Here is a 22,155-nt window from a genome sequence, read left to right as displayed (position 1 = left end):
AAAAAGCACTTCCCCGCTCCCCCCCAGGAGGCGAAATGGTTGAATTCTCACTTCAGCAGGGCTATACAGGTCACAAGGTAAGGCAGGTGAAAGCCCTTCAATTTATAAAAATGTCTCTGTATCCTCTAAAAGCTGAAACAGGCTGCACGTTAATAACCATTTTCCAAAACCCCACTGACATTCATTTGCCCTATTTGTCCAAGGCTTCAAGGTCCTCTAGACCTATGGCTCCACCGCAAGAGGCTCCGAATTACCAAGGTTACAACATCATCACTGCTAGATTAACAAGGCACTGGGAGGTGACTAAGGCCAGGTTTCAGACCATGATGATGAGGAAAGGTGATAATTCAACTGGCTTGCCCAGGGATCCGAGGATGGCTGCAAGGTGCCCACAAGCCCATGGCCACTCAAGGTCCAGCTGCAGCATAATAAACACACATGGCAGAGCAGCTCGCTTCATCATATAAGCCCTGATGCAGCCACCAGGCATAAAGCCACAAAGAGTAATTACAAAGAGAACTACTTTTAAGACATGTACCAACGGTTTAGTGCATTTCTTTGTTGCTCCCATTAACAGCAAAGGCGCTGTGGAGTCAGCCAGGTTCCCAGTCCCTCACCTGCCCAGGTAAAAGCCTGCCCTTGGCAGGAATGCTCAGGAAAAGCAGAGCAGGGCAGGCTGACCCTTGCTTCCCCTTTGCCCAGCAAACCCAGGGAGGCACAGCCCCCCTCACACCTCATCGCTGGTGTTGGTACCTGTAGTGCTGCCAGCCCCACAGCCAGGAGCGCGAGATGCGGCTCCCATCCTGCTTTGATGACCTTGGCACCCACAGCTCCCCTTCAAGGGCTGGGTTTGCAAAGGGGCTGGTACCAGTGCCTAAGACAAGAAGTAGCCCACAGCCCACTGCTGCCCTACTGGAGGAGGTAAGGTGTCTGGGTTTAGCAGTTTTTCTTAATGAGGATGCTACTTCAAGGTATATCACTGGGAAACCTTTGTGTGCTTTGGGGAAAGGACCTAACCAGAGCCTTGCCCAGCTGGCCTGCTGTGACAATCCCCAGTTAGGGGTCATGGCTCACTCTACCCTTATCTGGCTGGCTGAACCACTTTTCACCCAGCACCAGCTTTTCCCAGTACTGCTGCCTGTACCAGAACACTTGAAAAAGCAGAACATGAACAGAAATCCACCTTTGCAAAACCTGAGGGGTTTCCCACTGCCATGGCTGCTGCAGAAACCCCTCTGCACCTCATGTGGAAGGCTTTTAGCCTCTGGAAATTAGTGATAGCCCACAATAGCAGATGTTTCCTCTAAGCACAACATTCACCTGGATAAACAGCCATACTCACCTGGACACATCCTCACAATTAGGATTTGTGAAGCAAGCTGGGATTTTTTAAGCTCATCAGCACTTATCAGACCAGCCCTCGCTGCAAGGAAAAAGCCGCTCCCCAGTTTGCTCCAGTACTCCAGGAAAACCCTTTCTCAGGAAACCAGCACTTTGCCCATTCAGTGGCCTCTTGTGCTATTTGGCAAGTGAGTTTTGGAAGAGCAGGGGCACCACAGTGGTGGTGAGGAGGGGGCTTGGAGTGAGCACTCCAGGATGCCATGTGCCCAAGGATGCAACGCCAGTCACTGCACAAAAATTCCAGGTGCTTTAACAGCAGCTGTGCAAGGAGGTAGTGCTGGTTTATAAATGTATGCCGTTTGCACTCGAGCTAGACAGGTTTATACCTGACCTTGCCGCCCAGGCAGGGCTCCTCCGGAGGCCGGGGAAGCAGAGGAGCAAGAGGGAAGCAGTGCCTATCCCGGCACCAGGCAGAGGGGGGCATCATTCAACAGGCACAGAACGTTCCCAGCAGCAGGCTCTTTGCTCCACTAGGTGGTGCCCACACCTTGCTCATGGATGTTGCTTAAAGGCGTAGACAAGGATGAGGTTCGGACTGGAGAAGGAGGTGCTCGGGTACCACGCTGGGGTCTCCATGGGGCTGCAAAGCCACCAGTCCCAGCCCTGACAGCGATGAGACCCCAGAAAGCATCCCCTTCCTTTGCCGTGCAAAATGAAACATACATTGAGCCCCAGCTCCCTGGAGCATCACTGTGGCCCATCAGATGTGAAGTGTGACATGCCATGACAATTCTGGATGCAAATTTCCAGCCCAGGCTGCCAGCAGCCCTGTATTCCTTTTCATTCTTACCCGGGTAGACCAACACAGGAGGTCCCTGAGCCTTTGGGGGTCTTGTGGATGCTGCCCCACACCTGGGAAGCTACAGGCAAGCTCCTGCCCCAGACTGCTTAAACCTTAAACCAGGCTGCCTGGCACATCTCCCCTGGGGCCATTGCAGCCTGACGCCCTGGTGTGGGGCATAGTGGGCACATGCAATTTTTGCCCCTTTCTGGCAAGGCAGAGCTCTGACATTTGGTACTACTGATAGCACCAGAGATGTGCAATGTTATCCTTGTCCTGGTGGTCTCAGCATCAGTCACTCATGCATGATGCCCAGGAACCAAGTCTATGGCCTGAAACAGGACATGCCACTTCACCACATGTGGCCGTGCAGAGGGCAGGGGAGCAGATATTCTGTGGTACATTGCCAGCACGGAGGGTGCTCCCACTTCCTCTCTCTGCAGCGTGAAGCACCGGTGGGGAGTGTCCTCCTGCTCATGCTGAGGGTGGCACCTATCCCAGCTAGGCTCGAATGCTGCTCCCACTGTGCAGTTTGCTGCTGATCACACCCATTTTAGCAGCTTCTCAGACAGAAAAAGCAACCTGCAATTGCATAAACAGTGATTAACTCTGGGCCCCGGCGGCACGGCTCCAGCGTGTCGAAGCCCAGCCTGGCTCACGTGCCGGGGACAGTGGTGGGAATGGTGGCGGCATGGACAGGGCATTATGGTGGTGCTAGAAGGGTGGCAGGGATGGCAAGTGCCCTGGCAGGGTGCTGGAGGGTGTGATGGGGAGTTCTTGATGCAGGAGGTGGATGAGCTGAGGGGTGGGTGATGCTCTGTGGGGCTCCCCAGCAAGGACAAACTGTTCTCCTCAGTTTGGGGGGGTTTATGGGGATGGATGTGTGGGGCTAGTTGGCCAAATTGCTGCCCCAGAAGTGATAGATGGGTGAGGGATGTACTGGAGCTAGAAATCCTCCCGTGCCCAAGGACCAGACCCTTCACACCATGCTGCTAGTGGCAAAGCATTTGCCTGAAGTCCTGCTGCAAACACCAGAGTCATCAGAGCCTTAGTTACAGAAATGCCTTTATTTCTCCATTAGGCTGGAAATGAAACCGCGAGGACAGAGGCTTTTTCTCACCGTTTATTAACTTGCTTCGCATCAGTGCATGAACAACGCTACCCTATGCCGTGTAGCACGATTGCTGTTACATGGCTGTCTAGCACAGCAAACCCATACATTGCTGTCACAGTGCTGGATGCAGTCCCCCTCCAGTTAACAGCAGGATTGCATGAACCAATGATTTTTGGCTCCTGGACTGCAAAGCACCACACAGCGACGTGCAGGTTGCCCCTCAACCAGGCAAGAGCAGTGCCTGCAGTGGGGATGCTGAAGGGAGGACAACACATGGGACCCTGCAGCTCCACTGCTGGAGCCCGCCGGGGGGAATACCATCAGCCCCTCAGAGGGCCCCCCTGCTCCAATGGTCATGGGGGGCTCCCCACTCTGAGGGCTGCAGTCCCGCCTGCCGGCTATCGCTGCGGCTGCCCCTCTCCCCCTCGGAGGACTGGCTGCTGTCAGCACTCCCCAGGCTAGCGTAGGGGCCGTGGGGGCCGCCGCCCGCCCCGCCAAGGGCATAGAAAGCCTGCTCGCGGACATGGAGCTCGTCGGCACGCTTCGTCTGGTCCAGCTGCCTGCTACGGCCCAGCGCTGCGAACGTGCCTGGCGCCCCGGCCCCCAACCTCCTTCCATGGCGCATGGGCAGGCGGCCTGCACCAGCGCCCACCACTGCTGATCCTGCCTTGACACCTCTTTCCGGCTCCTGGCCTTCCCCTGGTGCCACACTGCCCCTGCCTTGCCCTGCCGGCAGAGGGGCGCTGCCCCTCTCTGCGGTGGGACGTGGCCTGTCCCTGTCATCGCCGCCATGGCTGCCAGCCTTCATCTGGGCCCTGCTTGGTGCCCGGCCACCAGCTTTGCCACGTGGGGATGGCGCCTTGTCCTTCCTGGGGGTCTTGTCCAGCCCTGCTCCCCCCGGCCAGACCTTCACCCCTGCCCCAGGCTGTCCCTCCCTGCGAGGTTTTGGGGTGGCTGACCCCACTTCCCTGCTCCCCTCTCTCTCTGCTACAGTGCTCTCGCCTGCCTCATGGCCACCAGCCGTCTCCAGGGCGGTGGTGCAGTCCTTCTCGCTCACCCCAGGGGAGGCCACGGTGGTGCCCAGGCGGATGCTGGCTCCCTCGGCTTGGATGGTGGCATCAGCCTCCTCGTTGCCCTCTGATTGTGGGGTGGTGACAACGAGGAGGCCTGGCCTCCCATCAAATCTCTGCCCCCCACCTCTCGCCTCATCATCGTCATTCCTATGGATGCCAGCACCCGCAGGGACAGTAACGTCACCACCAGCAAACCCCAAGGGGCCAGGGGTCACTGATCCTTCTCCATCACCAATGGTGGTGCCACCATCCTCATCGTCTCCTGTAGTACGCCCATACCTGGGGCTGCTGGTGATGCTGTACCCATGGCTTGGGGTGGCTGTGGTGGCCAGTCCTGCAGGCTGCCTGTGAGAAGGGATGCCATCATCATCATTGCCATCATGTGCCACAGGGACGTCCAGCCTGGGCAGGGGGCTGCTGGTTGCTGCAGTGGGGATGCCATTGTCCTCACTGCCAACAGTGTCACTGGCGTGGGTGGTTTCTTGCTCTCCCACATGGATATTTGCCCTCCCAATGAAGATGTTGACCTCGTCGTCCTTGTCTGGAGAGATCTGGGTGAAGCTGGTGGCCCTTGGTGTGCTGCTCACCTTCCCGTGAGTGATGGTGATGCTGCTCGAGTCAGGGATGTAAGCGTATTCATCCACACCTTTGGCATCAATTTGGACGTCCTCCATCTTCTCAGTGACAGAAGCAAGAGCGGCGCCTCCTGTCCCCGGGCCCTGCATGGCACCCTCCTGCCCTTGGACAGGGATGGTGGCCCCGCCGCTGCCCTCATCCACAGCCCCTCCTGTGGCAGGGGCCCTCTCCCTGCCAGCTGCCATGGCCCCCTCCACTGGCACACCCGCAGGGGCACCAACATCCCTGTCCTCACTCCTGACACTGGACCTGTTCCCTGCCACAGCCTCACCAGAGCGTCCACCCTCCTGGGGGACAATGGAAACACCACCGTCGACTTCAAGCACCAAATCGAGGTCACCGCTTCCCTCTGAGCTGGCTGGTGTGGGACCTGCGATGCCGACACCACCGCGTGCTCGTGTGCCAGTGCCCGGGCGAGGTCTGTGAGCATCCCTGCCAGTGCCTGCAGTGCTGCGGTTTTCGGGCCTGAGACTGGTCCCATTTTCCATCACAACTATGCTGCCATTGCCACCATGCTCTGGGGCTGTCTCATCATCCGTCAGCACCTGCCTGGCGTCATCCTCACCCAGCTGACGGTGGGGGATGGCACTCTGGCTGTCGGCCTCTTCCTTCTGTGCAGTACAACAAGGGAGAGATCAGGGCCAGCCCCAGTGCCTGCCAGCTGCCAGCTGCATGGGGCACGGCAGCCATGCTGAGGTCCTGCTGTGCCACCCAGACGCCTCCTCACCTTTATCTGCGTCTGGTTCCTCCGCGTTGAAAACGAGTAGACGTATTTGAAGATGTAGAAGCCATGATTGGCATTGCAGCCTTTCAGCAGTATCTGGTGGAGAAGAAAAGAAGCAAACCCCACAATTTTTTTAGTAAATGTGATGGCAAGAGCTCGCCTTGCTGTACCTGGCACTGCAGCAGGGTCCTGCCAGCATCCACTGGAGCCCTGAGAAGGTAGCTCTCACTACCTTATAGCTACCATTGTGGGCAGGGACCTGGGTAGGATTCATGTGCTTGCCTCCTGATCTCCAGGGTTTGGCTTTCCCTTGGGCTCAGGGTAGCTTATGGTTTGAATGAACAACCTGGTTGATGGTCCCATCAGACATTAAGTGATGGGACTGATGGTGACTAAAGTGCTGGAAAGACAGCAGCTGGCTTCCAATAGGCAAAACCAGACATTTCCTCCCACACTACTCATCTGAATTTTACTACTGATGCGTTTTACACTGATACACTTTGATAAAAACAACCCTATAGCAGGGTTTTAGTGGGCCTGGGACTTCTGCAGCCTCACTTGAGAGTACATCAAGCATTTATGCTCTGGGGCTGGGCAGGGGCAGAGGAGCAGTTGGTGCTGAAGGAAGCCCTTCTTCTGCTGAGCAAATCACACCTTTCTCCTCCCCTGCTCTTCATAAGGACTGCTCAGATGGAAGCGGACAGCCAGTCTCTTTTTCTGTGGCTCACTAGGGCTGCCCTCCAAAAATGGGGTTTTCTCCTATAGGGTCTGGATGGGACAGGGGAGACATACCCGGTGCTGTCCTGCACAGTTCCCAGCAGCTCTCCCAGATGGTGGCGGTGGTACCTGTGGGCAGCAAAACATAAATGAGAGCTGAGGTGTCAAATGCTGCCCTGGTGTGCAGGCAGTTTCCAATACCCACTGCCAGCCGCTCTCCCTGCCCGGTGTGAGAGGCATGCCATGGCGTCCAGGAAAGGGTGGGAAAACTGTTGATAAGCCCATAAATCCTAAGGCATTACTTGGGGCTCAAAGCCAGCAGTAGTAGGAAAAGTCAGAACCCCATTCTGAGGGTCTGAAAAGTGTTGCAAATCCTGCTACAGCATGCTTTTATATGATACAGCTACTTTTAATGGTATATTGTTGCTCTGCAAATACCCTGGATTATGCTGCAGGGTATTTTCGTTGCAGAGCACTGCTCACACCACAATGAGCTGTGGCTTACGTCTGGGATCTGGCTGCAATGAGAGCCTTAAGCTGGTTTAACCAGTAGTGATTCTCAGTGTTTACTGGGCAAACTCAGCAGCAACAGCTATGCCCCCACAGCCAAGTTTCTGTACAAGCTTTTGACTTCCTCTGGTTATCTTGGCATCATTTAGGATGTATTGGCCAGTGTATCCCTCAGGGATGGGGAACCTGGAGGTGGGAGCATTCTGTGAGGCTCACAAAGCCATTCTCTACATGAGAATGTGGCCCTGGGCCACCTCCAATCTCAACAAAATCAGCCACTGAAGTGCCTTGAGCACAGCTGAAAGGGGCAGAAATGCACCCTAGAGTATTAAATATTCTGGAATTATTCTATTGCTTGTGAACAATGTCAAAGGCTTGATTACAGCCGTGGTTACACAACAGAGTATTACCTGGCCTTTTTTTGTGCCTCTATCAGAAAATCAAATCTGTCCTGATTTATTGCCTCCCCCCCTGCTACCCTACAACAGACCTGCTTGTGCTAGCTTGCCATGGGGGCTAAAGGACAAACAACTGGGGCCGAGCCCTCAGGGAAGATGTGGCTTCCCTCCTCCTCTACCATGCCAGAAAAACATGCCTTCACTAGGAGCAGATTTTCACTCTAGCTGTGTATTTAATACATTGGGAAGCAGTTACAGAGAGAAAAATGACTGCTATTATATTTATCTTAGTTTGCCCTTTGTTTCAGTGATGTCTGTCTGAATTCCACTTTAGGAGAGCTGGAATACAATTGCAGGCACCCCTCTGACCACTGTTACCCACATGGATAAGCTGAGAATCCTCCCTGTGCCTCTCTTCTCAGTCCTCTGCTCAGGCTGCTCCCAGGCCAAAAGCTCAGGCACCTCAGTATTAAATATTCCTCAGTACTAACATACATTGTTCTTGCTGTGTTCAGCTTTGTACCAGCACCTCAAATCCCTCACCCCAACCCCCAGAGGTTCTACGTGGAAGCACAACTCATGCTTTCCTGTTGCTGAAAGTATGGTGGGGCACACTGGATGGCACACCCCATGCTTTCAGCAGCAAGTTGGGAAGTTTTGGAGAGCCATACTCACGGGTATCGAGAGGGCCGTGCTGAGCAGGCACAGGCACACGAGGGCTGTTTGCATCTTGGGCAGCTCCTGGAGACACAAAGGAAAGCATCACTGAAGTTTGTCTTCCTGCAACTCCCACAGCACAGGGTTATCCAGTGACTCTGGCTTTCCCCAGCCTTTGCAGTGGCCCTCAGCATCACTGTGCCTCTCTGCACTCCTTGCAGCAAAGGCAATGCTCTTACCATGTGCATACAGCAGCAAGGTGAGGATACATGCATGGCCAGCAGCACTCACTAGGTACTTTAACACTAGCTGTTAAAGCTTCTTAACATGCCGTGTCAAAACACCTTGGGTGGATATTTGCAATAAATGACCACCAAAACCACTGCAGGCTAAGCCATACCGTCATATGCTTGAATTAAGACACTTGCACGCTGTTTTTAACAGCACAGATAAATGGCAGGAGACAATAGCTCTTTTGGCTAATAATTCTCATTTCACCCATCCACCCTGGCTTGGGCTCGCAGCTCTAGCCCAGAAATTATATTCAACCATGAAAGAGCTGCTACAGAAAACATCAGAAGGAAATTCATGTACAAGGATTCTATGATTCCATAAGGATCAGCAGTACAAAGCAATGTAGGCTCAAGAGAGCTTAATACAGAGATACGCATAGCTAGGGCTGGGGCCATCTCCCTGTCCCCACCAAGGCTTGCCCAGAGCGAAAGCAGAAGATGCCCTGCTCAGAGACAGCAGAGCCAAAGGACTGTGGAGAGACAGGCCAGGCAAAGCAGGTAAGGAGATTACCTTTTGCTGTCAGAGGCAGGTCCCAGCAGCAGACCGTGGAGGCTGTGCACACTTTGCTGAAATTTAAAGTTGGCCCTGGGTGTGCAGAGCCAATCAGCTCCTGCCCAGGGACATTTGTCAGGGCTGGCAGCACCCGCAGATAACCAGGGGGAGTAATTTCCAGCTAAAAATGTGTTTGTGGTGGAAGACAGCTATCAAATGTTCCACCTGGCTGGATAAACAGAAAGCAGGGGTTATAAATATCTGTTCTGAAGGCGAAATTGCTCGATGATTAGCGCAGATCTTAGTGTGGCACATGTCCAGCCTAGTTATTGATAAGATGGGGTGCAGGGGGTTTTAACGTGTTCACTGTGACTGACATGGGAAAGCTTGACAGGGCTGCAGGAACAGAGGGGTGATACAATGAGCTTGTCCTGGTCACAGCTACGACAGGCATTGTGGGACAGTGCTGGCCAAGCTGAGAGCTGCCACTACACCATAGCTTCTGACGTCTGCTTTTGGGGTTTCAACCTCAAGCCCCTTTAGGCTGAGCACCTCAGCCCGGTGCAAGTGCAAAATAGAAGAGTGGTTTAAAAAAAAAGGTATATTTTTCATGCAGGGTTTGCACAGGTACCTTCAAGCCCACCTTTGCTGTAGGAAGGTGCTACAAGGATGTGCACAACATACGTACTCTACTCCTGCACTCTCTCTCTTTGGTGGTATTGCTGGTCACCTACACATATGCCAAGGGGGGTTGCCCATGCTGTGGCCAGCCTGGCTAGGCGGCTCACTTATGGTGATGGTGACAACAGCTCCCATCCCGCCTGACGCTCTGCCTCAAACCAAACCCTGGGAGTGGGCACAACATTAACACCAGAAATACTCAAAACATCAGCATCCAGCCTCAGGTGGGAGCAAATCTCAGGGCCAGGAGGAAACTTGCCCTTTCCACCAGGCCAGGGAGCTGCGGTCAGATGCAGCCCCATGGATGCTGGAGCAGTGGCCAGCACCCTTTCGCTCAGGGAGGCAGAGCTTTGGCCAGGTGCCTGTGGAGACTGACGCACATGGGACTGGATCATGTACTCCGTGGGAGCAGGACCTGGCCCTCGGCAGTGCCAGGGCCCTTTGTCCCTGCTGGTTCCCTGACGTCTTTGGGCACCCCTGGGGATGTGGACAATGGGGCTCCCCTACCACAAGAGCTTGCAGGGCTCCCCAGTGCCACCACAGGTATCTGGATCCGGGCTCCCATCCTGCAGGCAGCACCCCCTGCCACCCTGGTGGCTGCAGCCCAGCTTTGGCACATGGAGGTGGTTTTGTACAGTGGCCAGCAGTGGAGAATAGAAACTTGATCTACAGTTTGATCTATATTGGGAGCTGAACGCAGGTTTCCCTTCCAGGAGTGCGAGGACAGCGCTGTACCTGCCGTAACTCATCACTTTTCATAAATGGGGGCACCTGCCTGGAACCCAGAGGAATTTGGTCCTTCCCCATCCCTGGTGTTGATCCCCAGTTGACTGGGCCCATGCTCACATGGAGAGGTGACTCTGGGTAGAGATCTGGGGACCACAAGCCAGGCATCCCCATCCCTGATACAGGAGGCAAGTAGAGGCACCACTGCCACTGTGACATCCCTACCTTGCCCTGGGGATGAGACTGTGTGATGGGGAGAGATGCGGACTGTTTTGGGCAGCAGCACTCATGTCCAAAGCACACGTCCAAGGTGCCTGGATTTGGTGTGATCCACATGCCTGGCTCAGAGTTGCAGGAGCAAAGCTGTCATTACAGGGATGTGTATTTACAACTAGTGATGCATCAAAAGAGAAATTAACGTCATTACCTTTATTAATATTTCCTGGTGTGTGGTCAGGCTACGGGAGGCATGCTACCAAGGAGTGGAAGATGTAAAGTTATCATCACCCACATATTGCAAATTCACGCCAACTCTACGTAAGACATGGCAGTAATTCCACAGCAGTGACCCTGAAAATGCCCTTTCATTTTCTGGAGGGGACTCTACAGAGGCATTCCTAGTTAGTCTTTCTGCTTCTCCCTCCTTTTGTGTGCACCTGGGCTGGAATAAAGAGATTTAACCCTGAGCAGCATGACCACCTGCAGCCCCTCAAGTCCATCAAGTGCTGTGCTGCCCCGCTGACCCCAGCGAATTTGGCAGCAAAACTTTTGTCACCAATAAGCTCAGTTCTGTTGCTTTATTTCGTTTCACTTTGTAAAATACAAAAAAAGCATGGGACAGAGCCAGTGCACACCACAAGCTGCCCAGCATCCCCTCTGGCACGCAGCAGCTGCAGGGAGCATGCGGATGGATGTTCCTGAGTGGGATGGGGCAGGAGGAGCCAGCACTGGGGCTGCCTCTCACTCCCTGCTCACTGGCTGTAGTAGTAATCCTGGCCATACACATCATAGCCGTGCCCCTTGTAGTAGCCGTACTCATCCTCGTAGGCCCGGTAGCTGTCCCCACGGGCGTACTCATCCTGCTCCCCATAGCTGCCGTCAGTGGTGCCCTCGTCCCCCCGCCCATGGCTCCCGACTGTCACCTCGTACTCCCACTGCTCCCCGGCTGTGGTGGCATACGTGGGTGCCACATCTCCTGTGGTGGTTGCCTGGGTCAGCCCTTCTTCATTGGTGGTGCTAGCAATGGTGGTGGCTTCAGTTTCCTCCTCCTCTTCCTCCTCTTCTTCTTCTTCTTCTTCCTCTTCCTCCTCCTCCTCCTCCTCCTCCTCCTCCTCAGCTGCACCAGTGCCCTCCTCAGCCACTGCAGTGCCATTGCCATGAGGTCCATCTGCTCCCTCAGTGGTGTTGGTGCTTGTGCCATTGATGCCACTCTCATTCTCAGCTATCTCTTCCTCTTCCTCCTCTTCCTCCTCTTCCTCCTCTTCCTCCTCATTCTCATCACTGTCTTCATTTTCAGAGTCACCCCCCTTGCCCACAGTGCCATTCCGGCCAGCCTTCAGGGGTCCTTGGCAGCCCTTGCCCTGGCAGGTGAAAATAACACAGTTTTAGTTGGGTGCTGGGAGGTTACAGCTTTTTGGTGCCACATGACATGGGGCAGGTGTGGGCAGAGCTGAGCATCACCCCCATCCCTTGAATGGCAAGAGACTGCCTTTGTGGGGTGCCTCTTCCAACCCTCTTGACAAGTTAATGGCTTGGTCCAGCTGTGGGTATCTTGCACAGCAGACCGTCAAGCAGAAAAGGGGTGCAGGGCATCCCATGCGTGCAAGCAAACATGCATTGAACATAATCCCCGTCCATGGGAGCTCCCCTCCAGCCTCCCAAACCACACCTGCTGGGGGCATGCAAGGTCTCCTCCCAGCCCACCGTTGCTGTCTCCAGGGGCTGCTCCGATGAGGTGGCTGTCTGCCTTGGTGCCAGCATGGGATGGCTTCTGCAAGGACAGGGAGAGAACAGGGTGGGTGGTCAGCACTGGGATGCAGCACAGCCCTCCCAGCAGTGAGGGGGGCACATAGCATTCCTGCATGGTGTTTGGCACTGCTCTGAGTTTCCTTCTTTCCCACGGGTCTCGCCCTAGGCTGAAATCGAGAAGCTGCAGCAGGGCAGCCCCAGCCATGCAATTAAGTGGTGGTGGCGGGAGCTGGGTGTTCCCATTCTGGCTACACATTTTGCTTTAAGAAGCATCTAAAGGTTTGCTTTTGAAGTTACCTCTCCCAGCTTCCAACAAACAAAGAAAGCCACAGGCACACTACTTGCAGACACACTATACACAAGGTGTAGATAGATGGCAAAAGAGTGACAGTGAGGCATGAGCCCCAGCCCCACCAGCAGTAAACCATCAGCACCACTCAGCCCCAGGGACCACAAAGCAGAGCAGGTCCCTCAGCAGGGTGCACAGCAGTCCACGCTGCTAAAAGAGGTAATGAATAACCCAAATGCAAGCAGAGCCTGGAGCAACCAGTGCAGAACGGTGGGGCAGCTCACCCTCTCCATAGCCCTTGGAGCACCTTGCCACCAGCAAATGAACCCAGGCATGGCAGGGAGACACAGGGTCACTGCCATCCCCTGCCCAGGGCAATCCCCATTGCTCATGTGCCAAGACCAAGGATGCTCACTCTGGTGTTTTGGGCCAACTCAGACACTTAAAATATGTGTGTATCTGAAGCCAGAAAAAAACTCAGGCTGTTTTCCTCTCCACTGAGGAGCCACCAAATTGCATGGTGAAGCCAGCTGTAGTGAGTCTGCAGGAGGGATGCCCCCCATCTAGTAGTCAATATAACCGTGCTGTTTGCATACCTGAGCGGTTTGTAGAGACCTTGGGCCTTTAATTGTAATTTATCCTGCTGACCATCCCCTGCATCCCTGCTCCAGAACAGCCACTGCTCTGCTGCCCTTGACACAAAAGGGGCTGCCCGGAACAGCAGGCTGCATTCCCCAGATGCAGCTGCATTCATGCGTATCACTTAATTCCTTCCTCAGGAATGAAATTCCCCCTTTGGCTGTCTCATCTCACTACTTGAAATTATCCCTAATGATCTCAGTGGTAGGAGAGAGCAACGGGCAGAAAGGGGCAAATTGCAGGGAGGTGCAGAGGCCACTCCCGCTGCGCCTCATCCCCAGGCAGGCCTGCAAAGGGGGTTCAAGACCAGATGCCCAGGCTTACACTCCTGTTAAAAAGACCTCTGAAACTGGCATTCAAATCACTAAAAAAAGTTGGGGGGGCGGGAAGAGAAAAGAGGTGATTACACCTGACGCATAGGTTTCTGAGTATGCTGAATCCCTGTCTCAGAGCACTTGTATGCCTGAGACTATTGGATTATTTGTGAGCATTTGCAGCCTGGTGGGGCACAAGACACCTTTGTAATCCCTGGCTTTTAATTCTGGGCCTGAGTGACTCTCTCAGATGCAGTGGTACCAATCTCATGTTGACCCAGCAGACAGGAGCAGCATTTCCAGCTGGGCTGGTACAGATGTACATTTCCTAATACAGCATCAGTTCGTGTCCCTCCACACAGACACATGCAAAGCATAACTGTATTTCCCACAGCAATATTATCAGTGCTATGGGGGCAATGCACCCTGAAAGGAGAAGGTAAGAGGAGTCCCTAACAGTGCCTTTTGCCTGTGTGAGCCTCCCTGTTTCTGGCCTTTGGATTGTCCTGCTCCTTTCTGAGCCACTGAAAATGGAAACCCAGAAAGTTTGTCTCAGTTGTTGGTGCATCCTGTGCCTATCCTCTTTAGAAAGGAAGAAAAAAGAGAAAACATACAAAACACAATCAAATAAAGCCTAGAGTAGCAAATCCAGTCTCATCCAGAGCACAAGACTGTGGGCGGTCAGCAGCCACAAAAGATGATGAGCAGAGACTACAAAACCAAAGAAAGTCCCCAAATTCCCGTATTTGTTTTGCAGGCTGTTGGTTTGCTGTACTCACCCCCCCTTCCTCCTCTTCCTCATCTGAGCCGTCCCCCTCTTCCTCCGATGAGTCACTGCCCTAAGGAGATGGAAAACCAAGCTGTAGATAGCCAGACTGGAGGATCTCCATTAGCATCAACTGTGACGCTTGCCCCGCAAGGCAGTGGCAGACCGTGTCCCCAGCTCATCTGGGTCAGAATCTCCACGTTCGGTGGGCAGCGAAGCATCAGCAGCCTCTCTGAAGCACCCACCTGGTACCGTTGCTGAGGGGGATGCAGGTAGGCATATCTGTACAGGTAATACCTGTGCCTGCTCTTGAGCACCTATCGAGAGAAGAAGGGGGTAAATCCCACTAGGCTGGGGCTTGAGTGACTGAAACGTCCCCATCCTCAAGGGCAGCACTGCGTGTGGCTGGGCATGTGGGATGGGGGACATCCTACCGCGTTTTCTTCTGAGTCATCCAACTTGGCTCGCCGCAGCCAGCTCTTGACCTGGGGGAAAGGGTGGGTTGGCACATGTCCCACACAAGCCCCAGAGAGGCCAGGGGGTGCCAGCGTGTCCCCCCAACTGCCTGGCACTCACCGAAAAGGCACATGCTATCCCCACCAGGCAGGCGAAGACCAGGGCAGTCCTCATGGCTGCTTTCTCTAGAAACAGCAAAACACGGCAAGGACTTGCTTTCCAGCTACCCCAAACTATACAGATGTCTGCGTCCACATGGGTGAGTGGGGAGAAGAAAAGCTGATCTCCAGCAACCTCTTGATGGGGTCACCCAACCCCTCCAGAGATCCAAGTCCTTCTTTTTATATTTGAATAAATCTACATTTTAGTTTGGAAAGAAGCCAGAAGAGTAAGTTTCACCCAGTAGTGGATGCCTTGCTTTCCCTGGGCAGGACCAGTCACTCCTACTTCCCCGTTGCCTCCAAGTGAGTGGGGAACGCCAATCCCCACTGGAGATGGAACAGGAGCAGCCAGCGGGAGCGCTGCCCACTGTGGCCGCCCTCCCACAGCCGTGCAACCTGCTCAGAGTCTGCCCAGGGAGCAATGCTCCTGGGAATTACACCACAGAGAGCTAACCTCATGGAGGAAAAATAAATACGCAAGCAAAGAAATGAATATAATTGCTTCTACAGTCTGCATTGACAAAAATAGCACTGGCAAGGCACAAATGCAAGAAGCCTGCTGTAGGCATTATCTGGGGGGGGGAGGCTTGGCTCTAGGCAGGTCTGAGCTGCACCCCCTAAGCCCCACCAAAACCCAGCCTGCTTGCCTTCATCATGGCCCCAGCAAGGAGCACGCCTGATCTTTCCCACAGCATCCCAGGGAGGGATGCTCTCAGCACCAGCCAGGCACAGTAACCTTCCTTTTTCCTACTCTTCCTTCAGCTAAACCCACCATCAGTTGTGCTGAGGTTTTCTGGGAGGGCAGGGGAGTCATTATATTTATCTGCACTTGAATTTTCCCCATCTTTGTTTAACTCAGGCTAGAAAACAGCTGGCCACGTGCCACCTTCCCTGGCCATGCAGTGAGGCTCTGGATGATCATCCCCTCCACCCAAGTGTTCCATGAAGCCGCAGACCCAGGAAAAGGCTAAAAGCAGCATCCAGCCCCACCAGTAAGCCGAGTCCCTCCATCCCCAAAGAAAGAAGGCAGCAATGCACAACCCGGCTGGGAAAAGCAGCAGCAAGCTTACCCAGCCCCAGCACCGATGGCTACCCGTGGAGTCAGCTAGCACTGATTTCCTCACGCTGCTGCCCACTGGGATATAAGGTCTATTTTTGCCCCCTCCCCCAGCCAGTCACCGCCCTGTCCAGAGTGACGCCAGCCCTCCAGCATGCACCAGAAAACCCCCAAACTTGAGCACCGGCAGATTTGGTGCACAAACATAGCGGCCACACTGCTGCCAAACCCGGGGAGGTTTGCACTGTGTTGCTTAATTGAGGGTCTGGCCTCAGAGCAACGGCCAGAGGAGGCCAGAGAGTATAATAACACCCTGGGTTTAAATTAAAATAAATATTGGGAAATCTGTTCTCAGGGGGTGTCTAGCTCCCTTTTTGGGAAATTCTGTCACTGTTTTTTCAACCAGACAAAAAAGACCAACCTCAAAGGCCTAGCTCCACAGGCATTTGGGCATAGCCATTAAAGACAAAAAAAGGCTAAATCCAAACAAATCACTTTCCAGGCTGTCTGTAGAGGTGAAATGGGTCTCAGGAAGGGCAGGGAAAGAAAAGGGGACTCGGATACAGGTGTTACCAGTCCACCTTTGAGAGCCATTTCTGCCACAGTGATGCTACAAAATGCAGATCTGCTTCATTTCTCATGCCCCCTGAACCACACAGATCCATGAAGGGGCCAGCCTGGCTCTGCATAATCAGGTGTTCCCCAGCTGAAACCTGGTGGCTCTGTACATGTCCCCAGCAAAGCAGAATAACTGCCTGGGGCAAAAAAAAGAGATCCAAAACCTCCACCCTCATGGCTGCCCAAAGCTCAGTAGGGACCTTGGTGGCAGGATACAGTCAGTGGTTGGAGAGCTCCTGCCCTGCACCTCATGGCAGGGGATGGGGGCACATGGATGCTGCAGTGCCCCCTGGCACTCACCTCTGCAGAGACATCCTTTCCCTATATTTACTGTATCCTGCTGGTTTTTAGCCATTCATCTCTCCAGTGAACCTCTGCTCCCTCTTTTCCAGATTTTTCTTGCATGAGTGATGCGCTGATGATGGCAAAAGCCCCTTCCTCCTCATGCATGTGCCTGGGCTGCAGTAGCTCAGGGAAATGACTCCTCACCGAATGCTGCTTTGCTTACCAAAGTGGCAAGGAGAACTGCAAATCCCTCCTGATGCCTTCAGCCCTACAACCCCCAGAGAGGGAACAGCAGTGCTGGAAAATGCAGGTTGATTCATGATCGGGTTAGCCAGTGATCAAACCCTGGTTATTTAGAGCAGAAAAATCCTCTTTGCAGTGGAAGAACTAAACACTCATTTTTCTGCTCAAAATCAGAGGCTGAAAGCCTCTCTCACATCCAGGGAAGCCCAGTTTGAGTTTGAATTTGATTAGGAAGCAAAGGATTTCCAGTTGGTCAAATTGCCAGGTCAGGACCAGAAAGACAAAGTGGAGTTTTTTTGTTGTTATGTTGGCTTATTTTGCTCATCACCACATCAACAGGTACATGGTGGGAAGCTGCTAACTGCTGACCAAACACCATGCACATCATATGCTTTTGGAGATCAAGAGGTCCCTTGAGCCCGCTTGGGGGTCCATCAAGCCAGGCCATGTGCCCACTGTGCAACCCCTGGGGGTGCAGGGCTCAGCAGTGCCTGCGCCAGGGGCTTCAAAGCCCATTGTGTCAGTGAGAGGAGCCTTAATTACAAGGGAGGCCTGTAGCTGGCCACAGCTTTAGGCTGGCACCTCGGGCCAGGAAAACCCACACACACCAGGAAAAAAAAGAAAAGAAGGGAAAAAAAAGGAGCTGTGCAGTTTTCCTATGCCAACACAGCAGCCTACAGTAAAGACAGGCACCAGCATCGTGAGGGGCTCAGCATCCCCCATCCCCATGGAGCTGGGGAGGCTGGAGGGCTGATGGGGGGCAGAAGACAGAGACAGCCCTGCTTCCCACTGCCCCGCTTCCCACTGCCCCATGGGCTGCCCTGTGCAGCAGAGCTGCGAGCATGTGTGCAGCTTTGAGGTTGAATTTCATCAGAGCTGAGGAACAGAGAGTGCTGGTGGGAGGCAATTTCTAATGTAATTAAAGGGCTGCTACTGCAGGCTGCTTTAAAAAAAGAGAACTGACTATAAAAAATGTGTATTTCACCCAAGATCCCTAAAAAGCACCTAAAAAGGATAATTAACGTGTGCTGAAGTGCTCCCGAAGCCAGCACCTATGTTTAGCCCCTGAGCCAGGGAGTGTGTGCTGCCTGTGCAGGCTACCGGCAGCAGCAACCTCACAGCACCATGCAGGGACAACAGCAGGGAAGTTGGACAAACACGTCCAAAATGTTCATGTTTGAAAGAATAATAATAAATACATTTTAAAAGGCATCACATCTCAGGATTTCAGCAGCTTCATGAAAATAAACTTGCCTTTGCAGCTAGAAACTGAACATGGAACAGCTCACCTGCCTCCAGCAGATGTGCAAAACCCCAGTAGCAAAACTCCATTTTTCAGGGCCACACTGAGCTGACGGGAAGGAGTGTTGATCTGCTGCAGGACAGGAAGGCTCTGCAGAGGGATCTGGACAGGTTAGATCCATGGGCTGTGGCCAATGGTATGAGGTTCAACAAGTCAAAGTGCCGGGTCCTGCACTTGGGCCACAACAGCCCCACGCAAGGATACAGGCTTGGGGAAGAGTGGCTGGAAAGCTGCCCAAAGGAAAAGGACCTGAGGGAGCTGAATGACAGAACTGAACATGAGCAGCTTGTGCCCAGGCAGCCAAGAAGGGCAGCAGCATCCTGGCCTGTATCAGCAATAGCTCTGGCCAGCAGGGCCAGGGCAGCGATCATCCCCTGTACTGAGCACTGGTGAGGCTGCACCTCGAATGCTGTGTTCAGTTCTGGGCCCTCACTACAAGAGAGACATTGAGGTGCTGGAGCGGGTCCAAAGGATGACAGTGCTGGTGAAGGGCCTGGAGCACATGTCTGATGAGGAATGGCTGAGGGAAGTGGGTGGGTGGGTTCAGTCTGGAGAAGAGAAGGCTCAGGGGGGACCTTATCACTCTCTACCTGAAAGGAAGATGGAGAGAGGAGGTGGCTGGTCTCTTCTCCCAAGTAACAAGTGATAGGACAAAAGAGAATGGCCTCAAGCTGCACGAGGGGAGGTTTACTCTCGATATTAGGAACCATTTCTTCACTGAATAGGTGATCAGGCATTGCAACAGGCTGCGCAGGGCAGTGGTGGAATCACCATCCCTGGAAGTGTTCAAAAATGAGGCCCTCAGTGACACGGTTTAGTAGTGGACACGGCAGTCCTGAGGTAATGGTTGGACTTGACGATCTTAAAGGCATTTTCCAACCCAGGTGATTCTAAGCAGGTGTGCAGCATGCAGCACATGTGTGTAAATGCAATGGCTTCCCTTCCTCACCCCCATCAGTTTTTCACTGTGTACAAGTACACCGCCATGCTCATTACATGCTTTGGTGAGTGAGCAGGGGTCAGGCCAGCAGCCTGCTCCCAGAGCCCTGTACAGGCACATCGCTGCCCTCGCACAGCCGACAATTACAATCCCGTGTCCCAGCGCTGGTGGGGTTCATGCCAGCTGCTGACACCAGCTCAGTGCTGCAACTGGGTGGGCTTGCACCCAGCATGGCCCCGCAAGGGCACTGCCTGTGGCTTTGATGAAGGAGCCGGAGCCCATGGAGACCTCTTGGTCACAGCGTCCCTGCCTGGCGCAGGCTGACACGGCTCCTGTGTCCAAACGTAATTGTTATTTTTGCAGGGCGGTAAGTGAGCAGAGCAGCCTGCTCCCGTCTTGCTTGGGCCCGCTGCGGGGCTGAGGCTGTGGTTGGGGCTGCACCAGCCTATTTCCACGCCCTGGAGCTATTCTGGAAGGAAACCTCAGGGCCAAAAATAAGCAAAGAAAAACAAAGCCAGAAAGACACAGTGAGCGTGGAGGCCAAGGTGCTGCTGCAGCCAGGGAAAGGGGCACCCCTGCCATGCAGCCCAGTGGCCATGGCACCTCCAAAATGAGGGGAGAAAGCACCAGAGGCAGAGCTCACCCCAGCTCCCACCTCTCCCCCATGTGCTATTAGAGACAGGAGCGTGCATGTCACGGTAACAAACTGCGGAGTGAAGTGATGAGCAAGCAGAGGGTGTCCCAGCAACAGCATAAGAATCCCTCTCTTATCCTCCCTTACCTCTCATGGCATAAACCTGAACACAAACCAACATCAGCTGGGCATACAGCTTGTTATTTTTTTGCAGGCAGTCAATTTTAGAATAAAAGCAGGAGGAGAAAACACCTAAAACACACCACATGTCAACCTCCGGTATCAGTACACAACCTTTGCATATTGGCCCTCTGCAACTAAACATCTAACACTATTTTCCTTTTTTTCTGAGGCAATAAACCAGATAAAGGAAATTAATTCTATTCACATGCCTGGCAAAATGTGGGCCACAAGTAGCTCTGTAACGCAAGCACTTTGAGGTGGCCTGAACTCCGGGGAACAGAAACCCAGCAAATCACCTGGGCAAGGTCACAGCGTTATCGCAAATCCCAGCACTTGCCACCACCCAGGTCCTCACGTGTCTCAGCAATACCTGTATATCATATTTCCTCTAGTTTTTTGCTTGGTTTGTTTTTTTCAGGAGGAAGAAACCACGCACCAGACAGAGTGAGTTACCAGGACTGGTCCCACCACCAGGCTGCTGCTTCCATGTGTGTGTGAGCGCCCTCAAACACAGCCACATGACAGAAACAGGAGCAAAACAGCCCAAATAAACCCCCCAAAAGCCCCTATTTTCAGGAGGAGAGCAGTCAGACAGCCCAGGTCCACTACAGAGGTACCCACTGATAACCTGCACACCCAGCTCATGAACTGAGCTGTCTGCCTAAGTCAAATCAGTGTCCCTGATCACTCAGGCATCTGGCTGGTGTGAAGGCACCAGCGATGGCTGCCTACCTCTCCCCCAAGCAGGCCCTTCTCAAAGATCTCTGCATTTGGGCTTAAAAAGCTGCCATTTGCAGCAGAGGTCTGTGTCAGCAGGGAACCACTGGCTTGCACTGGGTATTTGTTGTGTTGTGTACGTACACGAGTTGTAAACCACTTGCATATGTATCCACATACACACAAGCAAGTACATAGCTGTTGCACCTTAACACTCAGGCACTCTGTAAAAGAAGGTTTTGAAAGTTTTCATGCTACAATGAACCTAATTTTTGCTCTGTGCATGAAACAGCATCAAGTCTGCAAGAGGAAAGGTAGGTGCTGCCTCAGTTCCCCAGTTGCAGGTTAAGCTCTTGTATGCAGACACCTGATACCTCCTGCTAAAACAAAACAACAGCTCTTGCAGCTTTCATAGAATCATAGAATCGTAGAATAGTTAGGGTTGGAAAGGACCTTAAGATCATCTAGTTCCAACCCCCCTGCCATGGGCAGGGACACCTCACACTAAACCATGTCACCCAAGGCCTCATCCAACCTGGCCTTGAACACTGCCAGGGATGGAGCATTCACAACCTCCCTGGGCAACCCATTCCAGTGCCTCACCACCCACACAGTAAAGAATTTCTTCCTTATATCCAATCTAAACTTCCCCTGTTTAAGTTTGAACCCGTTACCCCTTGTCCTATCACTACAGTCCCTGATGAATAGTCCCTCCCCAGCATCCTTGTAGGCCCCCTTCAGATACTGGAAGGCTGCTATGAGGTCTCCACGCAGCCTTCTCTTCTCCAGGCTGAACAGCCCCAACTTTCTCAGCCTGTCTTCATACAGGAGGTGCTCCAGTCCCCTGATCATCCTCGTGGCCCTCCTCTGGACTTGTTCCAACAGTTCCATGTCCTTTTTATGTTGAGGACACCAGAACTGCACACAATACTCCAAGTGAGGTCTCACGAGAGAAGAGTAGAGGGGCAGGATCACCTCCTTCGACCTGCTGGTCACGCTCCTCTTGATGCAGCCCAGGATATGGCTGGCTTTCTGGGCTGCGAGCGCGCACTGCCACTTTGTATTTCAGGGTGTGAAAACAGAAAAACCTGAACTGCAAACCATTTGCTCACTCTTGAAGGTCTCCATAGAGAGTTCTGGGGGTGCCATGCAGATGAATGCCAATGCTTGCACTTTATGTGCCCAACTCAGTGCTGGGGCAGTGCTGGCAGGACCATAAAATTCCCAGGACATGGCTGTGCTGGGGGACTGGGGGGAAGTTATTTGCTATTGAAGTGCATGGCAATAAAAGGAGCTGGAATCAAAAATTCCTTAAAGCATTCAAAAGGTTTGTAACATATTGGGGTTTCACTGAGGTCAGAGTTCGTTTTCCCACGGC

General features: G+C 53.3%; 1 protein-coding gene across 2 annotated transcripts; it reads right to left on the bottom strand.

Annotated features, from left to right (window-relative positions):
* Positions 1–11,175: 11,175 nt before the first annotated feature.
* On the bottom strand, positions 11,176–14,810 carry IBSP (integrin binding sialoprotein; the record flags this gene model as incomplete). 2 transcript variants are annotated; one of them, XM_080620351.1, is made up of 6 exons in its annotated part: positions 11,176–11,784; positions 12,093–12,194; positions 14,194–14,253; positions 14,426–14,497; positions 14,615–14,665; positions 14,757–14,810. In XM_080620351.1, 6 exons carry the CDS (start codon positions 14,808–14,810, stop codon positions 11,176–11,178), a joined length of 948 nt encoding a protein of 315 aa, XP_080476477.1. The 2 variants fall into 2 exon arrangements, with proteins under 2 accessions (XP_080476477.1, XP_080476478.1); XM_080620352.1 differs by having other exon boundaries at positions 12,093–12,191.
* Between the last annotated feature and the right edge of the window lie 7,345 nt (positions 14,811–22,155).

The sequence above is a fragment of the Psittacula echo genome (genome assembly GCF_963264785.1).
Source record: "Psittacula echo genome assembly, chromosome: 1".
Classification (NCBI taxonomy): Eukaryota; Metazoa; Chordata; class Aves; order Psittaciformes; family Psittacidae; genus Psittacula; species Psittacula echo.
The sequence above is the reverse complement of the archived record's forward strand: the minus strand, read 5'-3'. Positions and strand labels throughout refer to the sequence as shown.